General features: G+C 46.1%; 1 protein-coding gene across 8 annotated transcripts in view; it reads left to right on the plus strand.

The window, feature by feature from the left end:
• Positions 1-19,137, plus strand: part of MVB12B (multivesicular body subunit 12B) — a 164,542-nt gene that overhangs the window by 93,575 nt on the left and 51,830 nt on the right. The window contains exons 8-9 of one of the 8 annotated variants that reach the window (XR_006725314.2): positions 812-1,532; positions 3,611-6,467. The exons of 4 other annotated variants lie outside the window; for them this stretch is intronic. Coding sequence is in view for 2 of the 4 variants with exons in the window: in XM_045517527.2 (XP_045373483.2) it covers positions 104-126 (23 nt within the window). In the remaining 2 variants the exon portion in view is untranslated. Of the gene's footprint in view, positions 1-103; positions 661-702; positions 732-811; positions 1,533-3,610; positions 6,468-19,137 lie in introns of those variants that run through there. 3 more of the 8 variants (XR_012506554.1, XM_045517527.2, XM_045517528.2) reach the window with 3 other exon arrangements.

Here is a 19,137-nt window from a genome sequence, read left to right on the forward strand (position 1 = left end):
AATTGGGTTTTATCTCCCAAACGGGGGTAGTTGAGGCTGCAGCCCACGGCAGCAGGCAGCTCAGGCCTCCTCGGCGGCTGCAGGCACCAAATTACTCCACCAGGGTCCAGGACGGCTTCGTTGTGATGCTGCCAAAAGTACCCCGCAGGACCGGCTGGCTCCAGAAGGCCTGCAAGCTCAGCACTGGGCAACCATGGTGCAGCCGGGAAGCCTGCCCGCCGCCCACTGGCAGCCCGCCTGCGAGCCGTCTGGCTAGAAGGGAGCAGAGGCCCCCCACCCAGCATCACCCCCATTCCACCCGTATTTGGCACTGAGTGACGTGTCTCAGTTTGGTATTGCGAAGTTAAGATTTCCAAACACAGTCCAGGGAACGTATGCTGCAGGCCGTCGCCCTTGCCTGGTGCCGGGAGCCGTGACGGCTGGCGCTCTGCTGGTAGTGAAATGAATCGTCAAACTGCCCTGCTTCCGCACCGGCTCTGGCGCACGCTCGCCGCACACTTCAGGCACTGAGCCTTCGGTGCGAACTGCCGGTCTGCTCAGGTCCATTCCTGAAAACATTTGATCACTGCACCGTTCGTTTGCAGGCCCTTCCTAAGATAAGTAGATTTCTAAACAATGTAATTAGAAGTTTGAAAAGCAGCCCATATTTAATTTATATGTATGGCTATTAAACTAATATTTACTCTTAAATGTTCTCCCAAGGGCAGACCTGGTAATATACCCCTTCTGTACCTTTCACTGAGACAGTCCGTCTCTGTTGTGCCTGCAAAGGGAGAGACACTGCTCAGACCGTCCCTACTGGTTTCTCCAGCACACAGAGGTGCTCCCAAATGGTTATGGGAGGAAGAAACGCATTCAGCCCAGTGTCTGCTTTGCCTGGGAAGACCCCCTGTGATCTCTGGGGCCGGCAGTTGTCCTGATTCTCCTTGAACGCCTCCAGCATCTGGAGCCACCACCTCCGAGCAGCCAGCCCACCTCTGCGAGGTCCTCCCGTGTTCAGCTGTACGTTCATATCCATCCAGCCATTCGGGGTGCTGTGCATTCCGTCAGCCAACACGCGCCGACTCTGCTGCACATCCTGCCCGTAGGCAGTTCTCTCCTGCCCACAGAAGTGGGCTGAGGGGCTTCTGTGGACTCTGTGCTGCAGTCCCGAGGCACTTGTGTCCCTTCTCTGCCACCTTGTACCCTCATCACAGTGGCCATGAAGCGCCCCTTTGATCCCCACACTTCCTCTCTCAGAAATTTCCTCTGGAAAATACTTACAGATGTGCGAAAAAGATTCCTCCACAAGGGCAAGCCCCGCTGCTTTTTAAATACAATACTTAAAAGGGGGGAGGTGGATACCGTAAACGTCTGAAACAAAGGCAAGCGGTTACATTGTAGAACATCCTTACAGTGGCCCTAACTTTTCAAGTTTGAAAAAAAAAAAAAAAAGGATGATTTAGATAAAAAGATGTGCACGAAGAGTGAAGCAATAGCCAGAACCTGCAATGTGACCTCATTTAAAAAAACACGTCCGAAGATCTGGAAAGGTACGTGCCAAGGTGTTTACCGTGGTTTTCCCTGGACTGCCCTGCTCTTCTTTTTGTTTCTTTGCGGTGTCTTATTTCTCTGTGAGAGCACATGTTGTACTCATAATAAGAAAAGATTCAGGCCTGGTGTTAATTTGGCAGGTTCTTGGGAATCCTTGCCGGTCCCAGGGATGGCCATCTTTTCTGAGTGCTCATGAGCCTTCTGACTAATAATATGCTGTCGAGTTCTACTGGAAGTCACTTCTGGGCCACAGATCAATCATTTCCTCATTGTTCCTTTTTGAGCAAATGATTCTGTTTTGTTGTCCAGTCCCCTGGAACCTTGTGTCCACTGATCAACCATCTTACAGCTCATTATTTGGGAAAAACTATTCCTTTTGTGAATTCTGCGTGGAGAGGGGCCTGTAAGATGCCGTGAACAACAGAAAGTTCACTTTTCAGTGAATTTATTTAATAAGGACAGCCTGTGCCGGTGTGAGGGCGATCTGTTCACATTTGAACTCCTAAAATGTTTGTAAGTTGAGTGAGATGCTTCCTAAGAAATGTTCTTGAGCCTGGCGGCAGGTGCCCGAGGGCTGGAGACTGGGGGGACGTCAGGAGGGAGAAGTTCCCTGGCCTCGAGTCCAGCCCCCAGGACACCCCTGTGCCAAGCGGCTCAGCCCAGAGGCACCCAGGATTGCTTTTTCCCGCCTAGGAATGTCCTGTCAGTCTCATGGTGGGTTTCCCTTGATGAATAGGTGACTTGAGATACAGGACATCATGCTGTGCTAGTCTTTTGTTTTTGTGGTGGTTATCAACTGATCTGTAGCTCCACGTGAAGAATTTTTACCAAAGAACATGTTTTTTTCCCTTTTGAAAGAATTGACATAGTCATAGAAAATAGTGAACTTAAGCAGATGCATATTAAAACCAGCATGTGATAACCTGAAATCTCAAACTCCAACCACCCCCAGATTCCGGACAAGCCACGTGCAAAAATGCACTTGCTGGGTAGGAGCCTGGGGGCCTCCTTTCCTTTCAACACAAACACCTTCGTTTGTCCATCAGCACCAGGCTGACCATATAGTTTATCACCCACAGCATCTCTTCTGAGTGATGGAGTACACGGTTGCACCAGGACAAAGCCGGAACCTGAAACTGACCTGGCAGGACAGGGTAGATTGGGGGCAGGGCTGGGGGGGTGGTCACACTGCCTTTAGCTTCTTTGATTTTTTCAGGTTTTTTTTTTTTCTTTTTGATTGCTAGAAAAACCAGCTTATTGCCCTCCACAGCTGTTCCCTCTTAAAAAACAACCCCCTTTTTCAAAATGTTTGACACCAGGAAGTGTGTGAGCATGGACAAGTCTGAGCCCATCGGCCAGTCAGTTTAGCCACAACACTTGTGCAGAGAGAAGGATTTTATCTGAAATAGAGAACCCTGTACGAGCCGTGTAACTCTGAAATCAGACCAGGAAAGCGCAAAGCAATTAAAAATAATTAATGATTTCTGAATATCAGCCTTCTCCATGCAGTTTTAATCTAGTCCTCATTTAAATTGGAAGATGGACATTTAATTATCAGTATTATGAAATTCATGATTTATATATTTCATCCAATTGGATAGAATTTCTGCTACCAGCTCTTCATCTTACTATGAAAAAGAATCTGTATATTTTACAGTGTGATCATTTAAAAACTCATCTGCAGCATACTAAACAATTATAAACATTTTCCTTTCATTTCTAGTGATTACATTATTTCTGTCTTTTAATTAGGGAAAAAAAAATTTCACCTGAAAAATTGAAAATAAACTTATTACTTTAATGATCATAAGGCACCGCCAGCTTAGAAAACGAAAAACAAAAGACTAAAACAATAGGGTGCGTGAGATATGCTGTTCTTTTCTGCGTAAGGTGTTCTAACCAACAGCTGCTCCGCGTGTAACATTTATGGTATTAACCTGCAGAGTGTGCGTGTGTATTGTGTGTGTGTGGCTCTCCTTTTCCCGTGTATTGAAGTGAGTGTCAGCCTGCGAGTGGGTTGATAGCCACAAAGGCAGGGCAGCCCTGGAGTGACGTTAGGCCCTCTCTGTGTTCGCAGGTACCCCTGTGGCCTCTGTCATTCATGGACATGTTCACGCAGCTTATGTGGCCTTGAACTTCAGACCCCCGCTTTCCTTTATCCTCTGCTGAGGATTTTCAGGCTCACCTAGGACTGGTCGGAGAGGTGGGGGGCAAGTGTGTGGGAGGGTGGCAGGGATGCGAGGGAGGGACATCAGTTTGACGCAGCCCCAGATAGTAGCATATGGGGAAATTCCTCAATGAAGTGAAAAAATATTTATAATGATGGTGCTCAAATCAAGGAGGAAATAAGTCGTTTTAAAGGCACATAAATTTTGTCATCCCCTCTAACAGCCACCATGTCCCTTGTCTATCCATCTACTCTTGCCCTGACAACAAAATCGAGCACAAGGAAAAACAGAATTAAGAAAAAGCAGAAATGAATGGGAGCGGGTGGGGACTTGATGGCGCAGTGTATCTGTACATCCTGATGTAAAGGTGCGGGTGACAGGTGGCCAGGTTTGCTCTGTACACAACCATGTGTGTGCTGTCAGGCGCTCACACGCTGCCTTGTTTCGATTGATGAATTGCCTGCTTTCTTGATTAAACCTTCCGTCACTTAAGAAACAAAAAGCCTGTGTTTAGATGGCAGAGTGGGACACGTCAAAAAAATCTGTCTCCTTTACCTTTGTGCAGATGTTGGGCACAGACTGTAACATGTATTATTAAAATGAATGTGGCATTTACTGTGCATTATTCCTTTCCTGGGAGAAAGGACTGTAAATTATATGCTAATAATAAGCTTTAACCCTTTCGAAATGCAAAAGATTTAAGAGTGCAAATATTCATGTAGGCCTGGCTAATTGGACGTGCTCTCACACACCCGCCGCGGTCTCTGTGTCACCGGAGTTAATGAACAGCGTGTGCGGGCAGACGCACAGGGCGCTTGGGGAACACTTGCCTCCTGGAGGTCCTCTGCTCTGTTAGTCCCTCTGCTAGGATTTTGCAGAGAGAGACCCCAAAACTCCTCAGCTGGGCTCCGGTTCATCCTTCTGTGATGGATGAAGTCCATAGCTATGTCCAGTTCCCCCGGCGCATCTTCCAGACCTGAGCTTCGAGTGTGGTCCTCTTTGTTCTCCTGCATCCCCACTTACGGGGCTGACTTGTTCCAGGCGTCAGTGCCTCGCTCTTGCTTGGCCATCTTCCTTGACCCACCTTGTTAGTCCTCAGTCCAGTTGCCCAGATGGCAGACTCATCTTCCACTCCTCAGATCAGACCTTCACACCAGCCCCAGCCCTCTGCTGACTGCATTCATTCATCCCTCACCTGCCCAGCGTTGCGGCGGGCAGTGGCCAGTCTCCACCTGTCTGGTGTCTTCTCCCTGTTTCTCTTCGCCTGTGCCCACCAGCCTGGGTCATTCCCTGTGTCCTCACCTTTGTGTCTTTCTGTGCATTTGCCCCTGCCAATCCCATGGCCTAGATTCCCCCACCTTCTCTGCTGACCCATCCTTGAGGGCCTGTTCCCGCACTCCCTCCTTTGTGAAGCTTTTCTGATTCCCGTCCAGCTGGGGATGCTCCCATCCTGTTTTACTCCCACACTACGTCGTGTTGGAGGGCTTTCACCTGTGAGCACTTGGAGACGTCAGAGACTATGTTTAAAAGAAGGATAGAGGCTGTCTTCAATCCTTTTTGAATCAATGAGGATATAATTAAAGGCAAAGAGAAGAGAAAGATTATTTCTCTATTTATTCAGCAGATAGAGCTGCCGTGTGCCATGTTCCCTCTTTGAGGGCATGGGAAGCCTGTGGAAGGAGGTTCAGCATGCGACTGACGGGACATCTGGGGTCAGAAGTGTGTGTGACCATCACATGGAGCCACCATGAATGGCTGCACAGGTTGTGCACTGCACAACACGTGAATGGCTCCCCACTAGAGCTATGCAAGGGCCCTGCATTGTGTTACCCAGGCAAGTTACTCGATGTTATTGTTAAGTTATTCATCCCTGTAAAGTAATTCAGAAACCACCCCCTACCGTCCCAAGATTGTTGTGAGGATCCAGGGTATATAAGAATGTTTTATAAATCTGGAAGCAATGCAGCGTGTCACTTCTCTCCAAATTCACCTCCCCTCCAGGGCTGTGATCACAGCAGTAGCACAGAGGTTTGTTGAGAATTAGCACTCAGAACACACTGGCTCATCTTCTTAGCCCTGTGCTGCCTCATTTAATTTTATATATAAGATTACATCTCAGCAGTCACAGTGCTCAGAGAAGATGTCTTCCTCGGTCAGTTCAGAGACACTGGCTTACTTCGGTGACCCCTGAAACCGAGACTTTGTGTCCTGCATCGTCACTTAGACGTGGGCTGTTTTCCGTGGCAAGCAGCCCATGAGCCCTTTCTTGGGAAGGTGACGGAGTGATGACTCGGGGGCAGGAAGGAAAGACGCCCTTGGCAGAGTGAGCCGGCGACTTCCATAAAATCTTCCAGTGTGCCTTTGGTTTGGGGGTGGGAAGGTGCTGGAGGCCCGCTTTCCGCTGCAGGCTTTCATTTCTGCTTTTCCTGTGCTCCACCAGCAGGAGAAAGTTAAGACTTTTTCCAGTTTCGTCATCGTGAAAAATAAAAGTATTATTAGGTGACAGATACTTCAGTGTTCTTCAGAGGTGGCCACCCCCGCTGTGCTCTCGCCCTCTCTTGGGTTTTAAGCATGACGGAGTTGAGGCGGCCCTAGTTTAATGGGCCACATCCATCACCTCTTAAATCCTCAGGTGAGGTGGTGGAGAGAAGCCGGGCAGGAGCCGAAGAGCCGGCGCGGGCCCTGGTTCTCCCGCTGGCCGGCCCCGTGATGTCAGGCACCGCACCAAGACTTTCTGGATCTAAATTCCCTCATCTCTCAACATCAGTGAGTCCAGTACAGCATCGATAATGCAAACATAACAGTCGTTCAGCTAATATTTTTGGCAGCTTCGTCTGTGTCAGGCATTGTCTGGTATCTAAGGTAGCAGTGGCAGTCCCCACCTCCCCGGGTTGGGGATGTGCAGGAAGGAGCCTGGGGGGCTTGCGGGCTGGGATACCTGAGGTGTTACCAGCAAACGTGCACTGATTGCCCCCGGACTTCAGAGAAATTCCATCCAAATGCTGCCTTGACTGTGAAGTTCCCAGACAGAAACAGTGATAGGAAAACCAACTTTCTGACACCTTTCTCCTTGCTTGTTTATCTTCTTTGTCTAGTTTTTAAGCAGAAAGATGCCTCCATTTCCCCATCATGATTCCCTTCCTGGTAGGTAGCGTGACTGTGTTCCTTTCTAAAGGCCTAGGCAGAGAAACGCTGAGGACAAAGGGAAGGCGCTTAATCCCAGCTCTTCTTCTGCTCTTCGCACTTCTCCAGAGGTTCTCTCTGGGGAGAATGAGTAGTCTGGTTTACCAAACACTCCTGCCTGGGGGCAGCTCCTATCAAACTAGCCTTTTGTTTCTTTTTCTATCTGGCAATAACAGACTTATCAGCTGAGAAGGGAAAATGATGTAATTAAGGTCACCTCTTTAAACACGTTTAGGGAACTGAAGTTGTGTTTTGCTTTTATTAAAATGGATTATATTAATTTATTTTAATAATACCTAACCTTCCCCGAGCACTTACCACGTACAAGACTCTGTAGTAAGCCCTTTCCATGCATTTTGTCATTTAATCCCAACAAATCCTCACCAAGAAAACCTGACAAAAACCCTTTAGGATTTGTCCTAGTACTCCTATTATCTCTGTGTTACAGACACAGCACAGCTGCCAGTGTTGCTGCGCTCCCATGCTCGAGCCTTGTTTCAAGCTTTATAAGTGTCTTTATCGTACAGGTGGAAAAACTAAGGTTTGAGAGCGTGTGATTTGTCCCCAGTTGTACCACTAGTCAGTGGGAGGGCTGAGATTCAGGCCCCGCCAGGCCCAGAGCTCCCAGCCACTGTGCGGAGGACACCCCTTCAGGCTGCATGACCACTTCCCTCCCTTGGTCAAATGGAGCTGGGGGGACACACACCTAGAGTGGAGTGTGCAAGGACTCGCCTGTGTAAGAGGTCTCAGCGTCGTTTCAGCCTCAGAGGACTCCCTGGACCACCACGTCTGGGACCTCTTCAGAGGGAGGCCATTGATGCTTGACTGATGATGGCTCCCCGGTCCATGGGGTGGGGCTCCCATTGGCTGTTGCTGGACAGGACAGTGGATGGGTAAGCACACAGCCCCTCACTTAAATGTGAGTGACGCCAGCTTAAGCTTTCTGGGCCTTACTTTCCTTATTAAACAGGGATGACTGTGGCTGGTGGTGAGGAGTAGAACCGAGCCTGGTATGTGGAAGGTGCTGCAGGTGCGCTGCAGTGACTGTGATCATTCCAGAGCCCCTCCCAGCCGCCCCTTCTCGGATCCTTTCCCCAGCAGGAAAGGGGATATACTCCACGTGCCTCAAGGAACCCCCTCCCCATCAGTAGGCAGGGCTACCGCTGCTCCTGCTGTTGGAGACTTTTGTCTGGGGGAGCGCCAGGCACCTGGATGTCCCCTTGTTGTGGTCTCCCCATAGCCCTATGGTGACAGCGGGTGGCCCACAAACACCATTACACTCGTGGGACTGAACTGTAGGCCTTCTGCCCCCACTGTCCCAGCTCTCTGCACCCTGCCTGCCACAGGGCTCTTATTCGAGCTGACAGTCACCTCAGTACCACCTGCTCTGAAGCTTCATTCTCTCGATTGGGCCTCCTGTGTTGCCAGCCTCTGCCAAGGTCACTGAGCCATTCCAGACCCTGTGGGTCCCCGTCAGCTCCTAGCCCCAGCCTCCCTCCTTCTGGTTCCAGCTCCCTGAGTTCCCCACCCTAGCCTTGCTGACCGACAGTAGTCGCAAGGATCAGATTCCAGGTGCGCATCTTTAAACTCCTGATGACTCAGTGATCAAAGATGTGGGCGTGGGGAGAAATTGGATGGCTGCACTGGATTCGGTGATGAGATCAAAAGTTATCCTTTGTCGCACGATATGAACATCCTCCCTTTTATATCAGAACGAGTGCATTTAACTGCTAACATTAGGACAAAGGAAATTCTGACCTGCTTTGTAACAGCGAAGCCACCTTTCCTGTGGGCAGAACACTTGAACCCACCCGCTGTCGTGCACTTGGTGTCTGTGTCCTAAACCCCGAATGATTTCCCCCACTCCTTTTATTAATGGCCAGTGATGGTCTTAGCCTATTTATGTTTAAAAAACAATCTTCAGTGCTCCGGCCTAGAGTCTGCGTGGGATGTATTTATCACACATCCCAGAGAACGAGGCTCCTTATTCCTCGGATTTGTCTTTCGATTGTCTCTCAGACAGTGAGTGATGCGCACCTCTCATCCAAGGTTGAGATCCTTTGTTCGAGAGCGGTTTCTCACGCCTGGCTTGTTTTATAGCGTGAACAATCTCATGATCCACTGGCGAGGCAACATCCATAATTTTGAATGAGAGAGTAAAGCTTGCCTCGTTGGCCCTAAGCATCGCTCCTGGTGACACACTTAGAAGTACTTAATCGCTTGCTACCTGGAGGCAGTAAACGCACCCATCTTTCTGTTCCATTGCTTCCTGTGTTTACCTTAAACATGCCCTGCGCTAACAAAATGCCAGTGTCACTCCTGTCAGCGGGTCCTTCGGCTCGTGAATTACACAGTCCTCGCTCACTCTTCTTCTGCCAAAGGTGGTTGGGCCTTTTATAAAAGTCCAACATGGGCAGCTTCTTTGGCCAAAGGCCTCTTGGCTATTCATGCTTCTTTGTGAACTTCAGCCCTCTGGTTGGTTTCTCGGTTCTGAAAAGGGCGATCTGTCTTTGGTTATAATGTCCTGTTCAGTACTCAGTTCTCTCCTGGAGTCCAGGGTCCATCTCAGGAGGTTAGGACACGAGCCTCATTCACTGGTGTGTGTCTGACGCCTAGTCCATGGGAGGCGCTCTGTGATGTCTGTCGTTAGATTGATTCTTGAGATCCACCCTTTGTATCCGCCCTTCCCAGCTGCGTGACTTTGGACAGTTTACGGAACGTTTCAGTCGTTTCCTAGTCTGAATCTTGTGGACTGCGGATGGTGTATGTGAAGTGCCTTGTGCTCAGTGGGCCCCCGGAAGTGGTAGCTGGGATGACTGTCATAGACACTGTCATCCTGGGCAGTGCAGGTCTTATTCGCCAGCAGTAGGAGCCCCTCTCCCCTGCAACCCCACCTAAAATGCAGTCAGGAGGGGGCAGCTGGTCCACCAAGGCAGAGCCAGAGGGGAGCTCACTCCTGGAGGGACCCTGCACAGTTCAGGGGACTTCTTGGTGTAACATAAGGCCAGTCCTCCACCCTAGTTCAGAAATCAGTTATTGCCTGAGCTGTTAGTCTGTTACCGGGTAAAACATTTTTAAAGCCTCTGATTTTCCCCTTCCCTTCTCATCAAATCAGCTCTGACTGAGAACGGAGCGTATCTGTGCTCAGCCCTCTAAATAGTTTGACTTCTTTCTTCTTTGCCTTTTGGTTTGTGGTTCTTTCTTTCCTGCCCTTCCCATCTCAGGACCTTTTTGCAAGGCGGGGTTGAGGGGAGCCCCTTTCCTTGCCCCAGAATCCTTACATAGCTGTGCGCTGGGGACTTGGTTTAAGGGACTGTGAGAGTCACACCACCCACCGAGCACATCCTGAAGTCTCCCACTCCAGAGCTGCTGCCCGACGGGGGCCCAGGTGCTGGGGCCTGTGCTGAGGGCCAGCTCTGCGGCCACAGGACACGCCGCGCACCGAAGGCCATCTTTCTCAGAGTTTGAGAGAGTAGTTTAAACAGCTTTCTTAGATGTCCCTGTCTCCTGGGAGGACGCCAGGCTCTCTCTCAATGCTGAGGAATTGCTCCTTTCTTCAGACTACACTTTTTTAAAAAGATACTGTACCTTTTATTTGGATTTAATGAGGACAGACATTTTAATCAGAGGTTAGTCATTTATTTTTGCAAACTATTGTTTTGATTCATCATTTTTGCAGATAATTAAATGGTTCAGTTGGCACAGTGTGTCTACTTTATTAAAACAGGTAATTTTGAAAAAAAAAAAAGAGAGAGGGATGCTATTTTTTGGATCACTGCACAAGAATTGCTTTTATCTTCATCTTTGAGCATAGTTTCTGGTTGTTTTGCCAGAAGGCTCTCTCGTGTTCAAGCATTTGGTGTCCTCTCTGGTCTGGGGGCGCTTGCCCTTGCATGATTGGGGTGTTAGCGGCTTTGCCCTTTGAACCGGAAGATGAAGAATAAATTCTGTGCTGTTACCTTTTAGAAAGACTCTTAGGCTTTAATTGGATTGGGGAGAAGAGCCTACAAGTTATGAACTTTGCAGAGCGGCAGTTCTTATGCTAAAAACAGATTAATTGTAGCCCTCACAGTGGGTGGAGTTTAAAAGTCAATTACTGCTTGTCCTATTATAATTTACACACCTAGGACTTGAACAGGTCTGTCACTTGGTATAAAAATGAAAAGGTTACGTGTACTAGTTTGAGTATCCCTGTGCTTTTCCATCTGTAAATGCTTTCGCTGCACGTATTTGTATGTATGCAACTTGTAGCTGCAAAGCTATAACGTCAGTACATCTGTGAGCAAGAGCGCTCGTGGAGAGTAACCTTTAAGATTTCATTCTTTAAACCCATAGTGGCTTAGAGTACTGTCCTTTGTCTGGCGGTCAGTCCACTTGCAGGCACCGTGGCAGCCCCTGCAGGGCAGGGCCTTGGGGACACTCTACTCCCAGGTTGTGAACCAGTAGGGATGGCCTTTCGGGGGTACATTTTTAAAAAACAAATTGGTCACAACGTTTGCTTTCTTTGATTTTTCCATGTTTGCATCCTGAATCAGTTAACCCACTCATAAAAAGGATTTATTTTAGGTAGACCAATTAAAACTTTGGAAGCTAATTTTTTGCTGAGCAGCGCAGACCTCTGGAAACGCAATTTATAACATGGCTTCTGCCCTTTTCCACCGAGAGCTGGCTGGTAGCGCTGCAAACCCTGGTGCTCGCCCAAGTACAGAACCACTGTTCTTTGTCCTCCCCTCGGGCGAAGCTGTCGCCGGGGTGGGCTTCTCCCAGCTCCATTGTTTCACGGTGTACGGGCAAGTCGGCAAAGTCCAGCCCAGCCCCGGAGTTCTTTGGCTTACACAAACCCCCTAGTTTAATTTTTTTTAATAGGAAGCTGCTGTGTAGTTTGGATATTTAAACAGTTATTAACCGAATGACAATTAACAGATTGCATAGACAGATTTTCTTTTGAAAACCTCTGAAATTGAGTACAGTTTGCAAAACTATCACAGCCTAGTAATGACAATGAATTTTGATTTCCCGGAACTGATATTAGACTCCTTATTAAACTATGTGCATCTGCTTTTAATTTACTCCAAATAATTGGAAAATGCAATGAAGCTTTCCAATTAAAGCACGGCTTTATGCTGTTTAATAATACCCCCATAATATTATAGCTTATGAAGTGACAGGTGAGTTGGTGTATGAATAAAACATAAAGGCAGCAATAAGGGACAGAAAACCGGAGACAGTTGTGGGGATTTTAAATGCTGGATGTAATTTGCATATATTAATCTCTTCTTTTCAGCCTTATCAGGCGTTCTTCAGTATTTGAAGTTAAAATAGCGTTGACAGGCGGGAGTACGCTTAGTTTTTTCAAGGATTTATTACTTGTATAATTTCTGATCTTTAATAAGCAGATATGACTGATCCTCATAGTTCTATAGAAATCGGTTAATTGTTCCAGATGGCGTGTACTGATTATGCAAAATTACTTTTCACACCATTTTTTTTGTGATGGAGTTTGGAGTAAAATTAAATTTTTTATAGCCTTCTTATCATGCTGTTTTACAGTGGTTTTTCCACAGAAGTTGAATTTAATCTACTATATTACATTGACCAGCACAGTTATTCTAATGTAGCATTTTGTGATTTGACAAAGAATAATAGAACACATTGCTCATTGTTCATTACTGTGTCCCTAATAAAAAAGAGCTCCTGTGTATAGAACATAGCTGTTATTTATGAAGAATGCCTAATTCACACAGTGAAAAATGCAGAATTATACTATGAAGAAGTTCCTTTTGGGGAGAAAATATCTGGGAGAAGTGAATGGAAATAGGCTTGTTGCTACAGATTTTTACATGCGAGAGGAGGGGTCTTCTTTTAATGACCAGAGCATTTAAATTGTGCCACTTTCTTCTCCCGTGAAGGGGAAAAAAATAAAAAGCTAGAGAATCTCATTCTATTAAGAAAGGTGTCACCGGTTGACTTGTCTTGATTTACATAATCCCGGAAGTCTTTCATAATTGAATAGCATTTATAAAAGGTAGTTATACTTTGGTATAAAGTATCACCAAAAAAGTCTAAAAAGCTTCAATGATAATTCATCTCTAACGGCTTCCAAAGCGTCAATTTTTGCGAAGCATCTCGTGCTGGTGTCAGATCCGAGTCCAGGTTGTGCAAATCCTGGTTTATCCTTGTCCAGGTTCTCAGATGACATTCTCTCCACAGTTCAGCTGGCGGGGGGGATGGGACGGACTCGGCAGGCTCACCCCTCGTTGGGATTGTGGGGCTGTTATCCTCAGGCAGGGGTGGATGATGTTTCTTTCCTTCGGGAGAACTCCTTCCAGGAACAGAGGGAAGGGGAGAGATTTTTCTGTTTATGAAGAATCCTGTTTGGGTGTGTGGTATTTTAAAACAGTACATAAGTAAGAAGAAAAATATTTCTATGTATATATAATCTGAAGTTCGACTTGTTTTCAAGAGACCACTGTGTATTAAGCCTTATCAAGATTTGTATGGACTCGAGATACACGCTTCTATTTTAGATGGAGTAGACTCCCTCATGCAGAGAGACTCACGCAGGTCTTTCTGTGGCCCAACCGACCACTTGCCCCAAGTGGTTCAGTTCTGTGCATCAGCTCCTCCCACCCATATCCCTCTTCCCGTGGGCCCTGAGAACGCTTCATTGTTTGAACAGACTTGAGGCGGATTTGGATCTGTTTAAAAGGTTCAATTCCCCTAGCCCTGGGGGAGTCAAACTTTAAAAAAAGAAAAAAAACTTCTACCAGCAACACTGATTGCTCTTCACAGAGGGGGCCCTGGAACAGAAGCAGGACTTCACTCCTGCCTCCGCGGCTGGCTTGAGGGAAACAGACAAAAGGTCACAGGCCTCAGAGGTCAGAGGATGTCTGTCCAGCTGTGTCTGCTGAGGGCGGGGGCACGAAGTGCAGGGCGGGGTGCTCCCTGGGAGTGTGGGCTCTCCACGGGGCCCAGAAAAGGATTCAGTTAGACGCCCAGATGTTACCACAGCCAGCGCTGTGTAGATTGTACTGTGTACACTATCCTGTATTCTGGGCTTCACAGTGTTTTCGGTTCAGTTCTGTTTTCTTTGTAGTCTGCTCTTGAAGGAAGTGAAGTCATAAGGTAAATGTATTTGGCTACCTGTAGTACTGAAATAACTAATTAAACCAAACATAAAGAAATGTGACTCGGAGCCCAGAGCTTTCAGTAAGCAGTACTAACTAAATTCTGTGTTCGCTTTACCTCTAGAGTACTTCAAAACCTTGGAACCTTTGGCATGCACTCTTTCATAAACTCAAAATGTATTTTTGTGAAGATGAAAATTATATAAAAAAGAGAATGTGTAAATCAGACATGATTAAAAATATTTGTTCTAATGCAGTAATAATTTGGTAGTAATGCTTTCATCAGTATAGCTTAAGGCTACATTAAGTGGACAGACTTTATATGGATTCTCTAATTTTAATCTTCAAAATGCTATCTAATGTCTCATTAAGACTTCCATATAATGTATCTTAAGTACAGTCATTAAATATAGTTTAGGGAGATTTATGTTCAGATATTGCTTAAAGATGTTTTAATAGGCCCATTTACTCTGATGATATTAATGAGCTCTTAATACAGACTAAGCTTCTAAAACTAGTGGTAAAGACTCCAGCCTGAACACAACAACTTAGGATTAGAGCCTGGTTTGCAGAGAGCTTGCAGGTTAGCCCTGCTGACACGCCAGGGTCAGAGCAAGCCCCTCTGGGGGGCTGTGAGTTGGGGAAAGGGTCTCCCCTGATGGTCTGGCTCCTGACCCAGACGGCTCCCTGCTTCCGCCAGCCCTGAGTGCAGTCCTTTTTCTCTCCTAAACCGTGCACAGGACAGGTGCTAATATGGCCAAATCATCCGTCTCCAAGGTCACCTGAGTGGTGTAGCCGCTCCTGGCGTGTCACGGGGCGCAGGGAGGTTGGGGGGCTGTTGCCGTGCTTCTGGAGTAAGCGTCTGCCAGGTACGGTGTGCGCTGTCCGGTGGCGTTACGCGAACGGCTTCGCTCTGCCATGAGTGAACTGTGAAAGGTCACGTGGGTGTGCTTTCCTCTCCCCGGCATTCGTAGCGGCTGAAGTATACATAATAAAGTGGTCCTGCTAACTCAAATTGGAGAGAAAAGGCCAGCCCACCAGGGGCTTGTGCACAGTTGCTCCCCAGGCCCCTCTTTCAAACTCGTCGCCGAAAAGTCTCTGTGTTGGTACTTCCTTTCCTTTCAGAGAAATATTGAAAACCACCTTTTTTTTTTTTTTTTTGGTTTCAGTTATTGTAAGGGAAGGCAAAAAAAGGAACCTATGAGTTCAGAGACTTTTCTAATTACTAAATTGGTTTGTTATAAAAAGATAATAGCGAATTTCTTCTTTTCATAATTGGACATTTCTTCCCTGTAGGCTAATGCATGCACAGCCCATGCATGCACAATAAGTTGTGCTTTTGAAAAGCCATAACTAGCTAATAACAGCTACGATGTCATCGGAGAGTAATGGTGTGCTGATTAGCATAATTAATGACAAATGGTGGTGCGGAATTGGTGGATTGGTTTAGCGAATGATGAATGCGGCGAGGCCTGGGCTGGGGCCTGCCAACTAGGCCTCGCTGGCTGTCAGCCCTTCTGTTCTCGCCGAGGCAGCCCTCATTAGTCACGATGGGAGGTGCCAGTTTGTATTCTGTTTGGAGCACAGAAAACTTAATAATCCTAGCAAATGTGGCTCTCCCTTTTTCCTCTGTATTTACTCACAAAAACCTTTTCTCGCTCGTTCCCATTGCGGCTGAACCATGAAGACACAGCTACTTCAAGGTGCTTCCATGACCCTTGAAGGGGAAACAAAAAGTAGTCGTAGAGAGACATGCATCCCCGAGCTCTCCCCTGACCGTGGATGAACGACTCCTGGAGGTGGACTTTTGCTTGTGACTCTGTTTATCTGGGTATTTATAAAGGGAAAAGAAATGAACTCGTTAAGCTATACATTCTGTCCTGAAACAAGTCTAGCACATTTATCTTTGACTTGATTAATCAGACCTAATTTGCATTCTCAAATGAGACTGATAAAAATGGATTTACCTTTTAACCTTTAGAAGGGGGAAAGTATTTCTCTGCAAGATTTCTAGGGCTATCTTTCCTTAACCGATAAGAAGCAACTCCTTTATCAATAAAGATGAAAATCCTTAATTTGCATTAGTGAATGAGACTAATTATTATATAGTTAATTAGCATCTGGAAATGAGGATTATCTTAATTACAAAGCACAATTTCCCTAATAGCTACAAAACTGTAAGTTTGATCCGCGTGGAAACTGGTAACTATTATTATGTAATTAGCGATAACATTAATAGTACAGAGTGTGTAGTAGACATCATTTGCATATGCAAATGTAATTTACCTGAGCCAAACAAGTGGGCCATTAGTGATTAGAGTGCGATAGAGCTGAGTGAAAGTTCTAGATAGCTGAATGGTATCCATCATGCAGCGTATCTAAATAATTAAGTCATAGAGTAGATAAGGACCTTTTCTATTTAGGTGGTCAGAGTGGTTCCTGTTTTAAGAAGAATTAGTAGCTGGAAGGTTAACCCATGAAGCTTCACTGCTTAGGGAGATAGTTGGCCACATGGTCGTCTCCTTGACTGTGACTTGCCCGTGCTTCCCAACATCCCTTGTATCTTAGATGTTCTTTCCCTACATGTTTTAACATTTCTGAATATTGAATGTGTCTTACGATTGGTGTATACTTTTAGAGCAGTTATACGTACACGTTGAGTACAGCCAAAGATGAAATTGATGGTGCAGCTTATAGTTTTTAGGGGAAAATTCAGAGCTTTCTGAATTTTATCTGTGTGGTCCTAGAGTCTCCTCCCTTTGGAGCTGCTTCTTTAACTGCATCTCCTCTGGTACCCGTCTACTCCCTCCTGGCTGTAGTGGTGTTTCCCAAAAGATGGGGTGTGTGTGCTCATGAGGCAGTGTGAGATGCAAATGGCCTCTTAATTTTTTAATTTCGACCATAGTAGCATATCAGCAGATAGTATTGTTGAGAATAAGATTAAAGTAGGTGTATTAATCACTCTCTGCTGGGTAATGCTGCAGTTAAACCATCCCCCAAATCTCAGTGGCTTACAATACCCCCATATTGTACGTCACTCAAGTTCCAAGTTGGTGACTGCACATTGGCAGTGTCCTGCTCCATGTGTCATCTCTTTCTGGGACCCAGGCTGAAGGAGCAGCTCCTCTCTGCAACATGCTGTTCTCAGAGTAGAGGGGAGGAGCAAGAGACTGGAAGAAGCAGTGATGGCTCTTAAAGCCTCTGGTCAGACGTGTCAAGGCATCCAGCCCTGCTGCGCCTCTGTCTGGGGTGCGTCCAGGAGGCCCTGACCTCCCACGGCAGTGGTGGGAGTGGGAGCACGTACTCAGAATGGTAATTTAGAGTTTTAAAAAGTGAGTTCAGAAAAATTAAATGAACAATAATAAAAACAATACTTCAATAAAAAATAAAAACAAAAGAACATTTTTAAACTAAAAAATTTAAGTGTGTTTTCAGATGTAAAGAAAAATATAAAGTCAATGATTATACTGGAAAAAAATGAGTGAAGCTGGACATGAGCTTCTGTTCCCTTCAGTGTGGGAGTTGTTGGCCTGGAGCGTGTGTCACTGATCTTCAGCGCATGAGGAGCTTGAGTTCTCCTGGGGTGGTTAGCGATTAGCTCGGGGTTTTCACAGGTGTTCCAGCGTGTTGGAAATAACACTGCCCTCTGGGATTTAAGGCTCATTTTGACCACTTCCAAACTTGACAAAGTCGCTTCCTTTGCCTGGGATTCAGTTTTCCCAGCTGAAAAACTCTTGGGCTAGTTGGTCCTTCTTGCTACTCAGGCCTCTCACCACCCGTTCAGAGCACCTATGAGAGCCAGGCCCCTTGCAGGGGCTGGAACAGAAGTGCTCCGGCAGGTTCTGCCTCAGGGCTGGTGGGACTCAGCCCTGAAAAGTTTGTTGTTAGATAGATGAGTTCATTCATTTTTTTAATCAAAAATAGACACAAACTTTTCAGATTTTTAAAAGTAGAAAAATTGGGAAATACATAAAAGCATAGGAAAGGAAATAAATATCACTCATCATCACATTATCCAGAGAAATTATTATTTTATAATGGTATATGCCATACATATTTATGTATAAAACTGTATTTCTACCTAACCATCCATAATGGGGTTTTTGTTAGATTTTTTGAGGTATAGTTTACATACAGTAAAATTCACCCTGAATTTTATTATGGATGTATGTATTTATTAAAACTGTACTGTGTACAGTTAATGAATTTTGACAAATGTCAAATCATGTGATAAATGTCATGTAACTACCACCAGAATTAAAATGTGGAATTTCTCCATTAACCCCCAAAATTTCTCTTGTTCCCATTTCCAGTCATCTCTGCCCACCACCGTCCCCCAGCTCCATCCCTGGCAATTACTCAACGTCTTTCGTGTACTGTAAAGGAATCATACAATGTGTGGTTTTGTATGTCACTCGGGGTAATGTTTTAGAGGTTCGTCCTTGTTGAATCCATCAGTAACTTGCTTCTTTTTATTCCTGAGAATGTCCACTCCGTTTGCAGGCCCTGCGTACTCCTTTCTATGGAATGTCATTCCATCATTCCAGAATCTTCCTCCATGAGAACTGAATGGTTGCACAGGCTTCCTCATGGATCCAATGCACCTTATCTAACCAGTCCTCTAGGACTGGATACTTCTGATGTCTTCATGTGTAAAAGTAAAACTTTGGGGAGCATTCCTATAGATAAATCTTTGTTCCTTAGGGTAAGTATGCATTTTTAAGCATTTTGATGTGTTGACAGATTGCCCACCAAAACAGCTGAATTGGTTTACACTTCCACACAAGCAGAAGAAGCTTTCTTTCCTTGAAACCATACTACCTGGCTGTTGTTTTCCAAACTCCTTATCGATTTGACAGATGAGATAGTGGGGGGTGAGGCTCCCCATAGGGACTGGCCATCCTGTCCCTCCAGCCCTTTCCTGTTCCTGCCCTCCGTCTTTTCTGTTTAGTCCTGCTCATGCCTGTGGAGTTCCAGCAGGTTCTTAAGGAAAAAGGTCTTTTTTTTTTTTGGCTCTCATGTTACTACTGCCTTTTTCCAGTTTGTGGTTCAACTTTTAATTTTGCTTTTCCTGTATGTTTTGTGCCTTTGCCATAGCATTTTAGAAAGGCCTTCTCTATCTCATA

This window comes from Camelus bactrianus, chromosome 4 (genome assembly GCF_048773025.1).
Source record: "Camelus bactrianus isolate YW-2024 breed Bactrian camel chromosome 4, ASM4877302v1, whole genome shotgun sequence".
Classification (NCBI taxonomy): Eukaryota; Metazoa; Chordata; class Mammalia; order Artiodactyla; family Camelidae; genus Camelus; species Camelus bactrianus.